The 4,462-nt window shown below is 52.7% G+C and overlaps 1 protein-coding gene across 2 annotated transcripts; it reads right to left on the reverse strand.

Moving 5' to 3' along the window:
- Nucleotides 1–6: 6 nt before the first annotated feature.
- SHISA2 (shisa family member 2) lies at nt 7–4,428 on the reverse strand. 2 transcript variants are annotated; one of them, XR_658129.2, is made up of 3 exons: nt 2,673–4,428; nt 1,535–2,418; nt 7–1,400 (listed from the first exon to the last, which is right to left on the reverse strand). XR_658129.2 is itself a non-coding variant. In XM_009290238.2 (2 exons), exons 1-2 carry the CDS (start codon nt 2,719–2,721, stop codon nt 1,865–1,867), a joined length of 603 nt encoding a protein of 200 aa, XP_009288513.1. In that variant the 5' UTR covers nt 2,722–4,428; the 3' UTR covers nt 1,433–1,864. The 2 variants fall into 2 exon arrangements, 1 of the variants encoding a protein (XP_009288513.1); XM_009290238.2 differs by lacking the exon at nt 7–1,400 and having other exon boundaries at nt 1,433–2,418.
- Between the last annotated feature and the right edge of the window lie 34 nt (nt 4,429–4,462).

Consider the following 4,462-nt stretch of genomic DNA (forward strand, 5'->3'; position numbering starts at 1 on the left):
AGCAGCCAGTCCCTGCCTTGCCAAAGCCGCCCAGCCTGGCTGGAGGGGAAGCCGGGTCTCATAAGCCAATCTTTCTGTCCAGGTCCTACGCGCTGAATGGGCGATCGCAGCCAGGAACAGCAGACCTGGGATAAATTACCTATTCATTTTCCTGTGTCAGTGGTCAAACCATTTCTGCCCACTGCAGACTGCCTGTGTGTGGCATGTTTACAGGTAAACCATTGGATTTGGCAATGTTTCCGCACGTATGCGTAATTTAAAAAAAAAGACATACAAAAAATAGTAGTATCACAGTTATTGCTACATACTGATACAGTATCAGACAATAAGAAACCTTTTATCAGCTCTGGTCTGGTTACAGTAATTGCCCGGTTTTGGTATATGCCCTCAGTCCTCTGTTGCGGTGCTTTGGCTGAAGAACAAATGGGTGGAAACGCAAAGACTACATTTTTTTAAGAGACCTTAAATAGTTTGTTCATCTGGGGTGATATATTACAATTAGCATGGTCTGATTATTCCCAGCACACCGTTGCCTCTTCAACCTGGAGAGGTATTTTTTCCCCAGACGAAGCAAAGCAAGACAGAGCCAGCAGCTCCAGTGCAAAGTGTGTCCCGTCCCCCCCCCCGGCATCACGCCTCCTCCCTGACCCCCGGGGCATCACGGGGCGCTGCAAGCACCTTCGGTTGGGCCTTTTTCCTTATTTTTAAATACAGCTGTGCCCTCCTAGTCCCCTGCCCCACGGGTAAAGAAGAAAAGGGGATGGGTTTCAAACCTCTGCCAGTCCCTCCGCATGCAGGTTGGGGCGGCTTTGTGTGACACCCAATACCCCCGCCCCCACCCCCCCATGGAGTCAGGCTGGGGATTCAGAGTGGGCTGGCAAGGGGACAAAGCCCATTTTCCTACGGTCAGACTCGATTGCGAGCAGGGTTTGGGGCTGACAACTTTGTGCGCATTCACACGGGTTTACTGTTTCATGGGAAGTGAGGTTAAATCAGGCGTGTTTGGAGTCACAGTACGACCTTTCTCTGCAAAGGTGGTTTCAGCTCAGACGCTGCTAGCTGTACCAAAAGCTTTGCTGAGCGTCAGGAAGAGCAAGCACCTCGTACCCTGTTTTTAGTAAAAAGTTCACAAAGATAAAGTCTGTGCAAACCACTACTGGGTCCTGATCTTGAGGCAAAACCAAATCAAGAAGGGTTTCAAGTGCACTGGAAGGAAGAGCGAAATAATTCACGCTCTTCCAATTCCTACATAAATACCAGGGACAAAGAAAATTGGTCTTTGCAAGACTAAGCCTTTCGTGGCATTTCACCCCAAACCAGGGGTGCGTAAGTAACCATGGAGGCTGGTACCAGCATCCGGCACGCAGGGATTGCACTGTTCGGCTCTCGGTTGTGATTGTCTGTAAAGCAACGGGAAATGTCATTAAGGAGCTGGGAGAGGAGAAAAGAGGTTTCTTAAGTACTGCGGTCTTGTACAGTGTAACAAAACTCTTTCTACGAATTAATTAGGCAAATACTTCTGACCACGTCATACCTGAAGGGCACTTAATGGCTCCGGCATTTATCTCGCAAGTACAGTGATCTGAAATACATATGCATTTTCAGCGTAATCCTTCGCCGCTGTAAATCATGCACTGGAATGAGAGCGTATCTGGCAACGTTAATTCAGAGATATCATCCTACAGTTTCTGGCAACGGACCCTGATGAAAATAAATGGTTTATAAACACTGTCTGACATGCATGAGCCTTTCAAAATTATTTACAAGTGATGTTCTGGGAGCTTCGCTCCGAGGAAGTATTTCTCCTCCATTCAGTTTAGATATTAAAATCTGCCGGGTGGGGAGGGGGAGGAAGGTGTCAGCACTACACAGTCACAGCTGGGTACATCTTCTGTTCGCTGTTGGTGTGGGGGTAGGGAGACTGGATCTGCCTGTAGCCGCTCTGCAAACCGTCGAGGAAAGGGGGCACCGGGGTCAGCGGCATCGAGTCATGCTGCACAGCGTAGCCCACATACTGGGGGTGCAGGTACTGCCCCTGGTGCGGCACGATCTGGGTAGCCTGCTGGCAGTTCAGCACCGAGAAGTTCGTCGGCATGTTGACATAGACGTTATTCATGGTCCCTTCTGGCAAACAGCAGTTGGTCTGGGACCTGGTTGGGGGGGCTCTGGCCCCCGAGTTGGCGCTGGAGCTGGAGCTGGCGGCGGTGCTCGACTGGCGGGAGGAGGAGCCCCGGGAGGTGCTGGCACTTGGGATCATGGGGATAGTCTCCATCAGGCGGGTGCCCCCGGGGGCTCGGCTCTGCTGGGGCTCCTGCTTGGGCCGCAGGCATCTGCAGCAGCAAGCCGCCACCAGTGACCCCAAGATGATGAAGGCGACAAATACAGATCCAACAATAAGGAACGGCACGTAGATGGGCACTGCAACAGCAAGGAAAACGTCGTCACTGGGGGACAAGGACAAACCTCAGCATCTCCGGCAGCAGGTCCCGTCCCCCCAGCCGAGCCCACCTCCCCCCAGCGCAGGTCAATACAGGATGAGCACTAAAAGCTGTGTGTGCAGCTGAGCATTTTGCACAGGGAGGACGTGCTGCAAAAGGGCTGCTAAAACCAGTGGCTGGAGTTTCCAAAAGCATCTTTAAAGTTATTAGCAGGGAGGAAAGCCCACAGCTCACGCCTCGAGGGAGGACGGCTTGCTCCCATTGATGGTGGTCTAATCCACATCAACCACCCTCCAGATCTCACCAGATCTTGTCTCCAATACGCCCCGCTAGAAAAATCAAGCAAGAGAACGCTGGGTTTGAACAGTGCCGCAGGGAGATACTTTGGGGGCAGGATGCCTGCTCAGGGCTCAGGAGCACGGGGTGGTCAAACCCCAGTGCTGCATCACATCCCTCCCCATTGCAGGCCCTCTCTGGCTGCTGCCACCCCTCGGGGCAGGGGGATAGCTAGGCAGCACCCGAGCAGCAGTCACAGGGGCTCTGCCACCCTCCAGCCCCAGGAATGAGTGTCCAGCTGCTCAGCGCTTCAGCCCTGGGACTGGGGAGAAACCATGGGGAGGGGTGATAGGGCGACAGGACCATGCTCCAAAACTTCACTACCGGCATCCCTCCTTGCGAGGCTTAAAGAAGGGACATCAGGACAGGAGGAGTGAGGGTGGGTGAGGGCTGGGAGCAGAAACTACAGGCGATGCTTCAGCCATGGGGTCAGGAGCCCGACAAGGCGGATGGTGAACACCATCCTTGGAAGGACCTGGGCTCCAGTCGCTCTGCACCCCCAGGGAAAAAGCTGTTTTCTCTGCCTCAGTAAGAAATCTGCATGGATATATCCAGGAATAATAAGGGGAAGGTGCTTCCCTTCAGCGCTTGCGAACGCTCCCAACAACACGCCGGGGCTTCATCATTTCCACCGAAACCCGGCAACCCCGAGACTCGGGCAGGGCTGCGGCCCCCTGCCTGACAGGCGCTAACGCAGCCACTGCTAACAACGTGCCCTGGGCACAGGGGCAGGGGACGCGGCTGCCCCTCCTGTGAGCTAACCAGTGCCAGCGCAGGGCGACAGCTCCCAAACCTGCCGAGCAGTAAATATTGTTAAGAAAATTACTTGTTAAGAAAAATGCCTTGTTCTCCAAACTGCAAAGGGAGTTATCTGTCCACTCCAGTCAGAATACCTCCTTGCACAGTTGATTATGTGGAGTGAGTTATTAACCAAAAGGCCACATTTCTCCTGTAATTTTAGCACTTTTTAAACAAAAGACTTGCAAAAAACTTGTCTCTACTTCTGCGCTTGGCAATACAGTAGCTCTTAGCAGGTGGACACGCTTGCTACAGACTGTAACACACAAGTTTTCCAAGAGTAAATCTGTCCCAATTATAACATCACTTCAGGCTACTTCTAGTGCGTTCAGCGTGTGGGGATGGCAGCAAGGGTGCTGGGAAGCCACCGAGGCTTTTTTTAAACAGCAGCAGAAAGACTTGAGTTCATCCTTGAAATTCAGTCTTGTAAAAACCAGTCCTAAGCAAGGTATCTGAGCTGGAAGGATGTATACGATTAAAACGGGGACCGGCCAGAAGTAATTTTGAAATGTCACGTTACTCTTTTTTTTCTCGCTCATACGGGTCGTTTCATTTTTTCCTTCCCTTTTTAACTGGGAGCACACACAGGGCTGAGGAGCCGATTCAGAGCGGTGGCAGAGCCGCACACGACAAACAGCTTGTCCAAGGCTGTCGGAAAGCGGTCTCACCTACTTCTAAAGAAGACAGGGCTGGACTTTCAAATAATAGGGAGGGAAAAAGACGTATCTAAGCGCGGGTTCTCTTTCCCGTTTGACAGCTGCAGAAGCGCTCGGCTGGCCCCACCTCCATTCATTCTGCCCCACGACTCGTCGGTGGAGGGAACCGGCGACAAGGGGAAGGAGCGGGCGAGAAGTTTGCCGCAAACGCGCGGCGGCTCCCCGGGAGCCACC

Source organism: Aptenodytes forsteri, unplaced genomic scaffold (genome assembly GCF_000699145.1).
Source record: "Aptenodytes forsteri isolate BGI_AS27 unplaced genomic scaffold, ASM69914v1 Scaffold155, whole genome shotgun sequence".
In the NCBI taxonomy this organism is placed as follows: Eukaryota; Metazoa; Chordata; class Aves; order Sphenisciformes; family Spheniscidae; genus Aptenodytes; species Aptenodytes forsteri.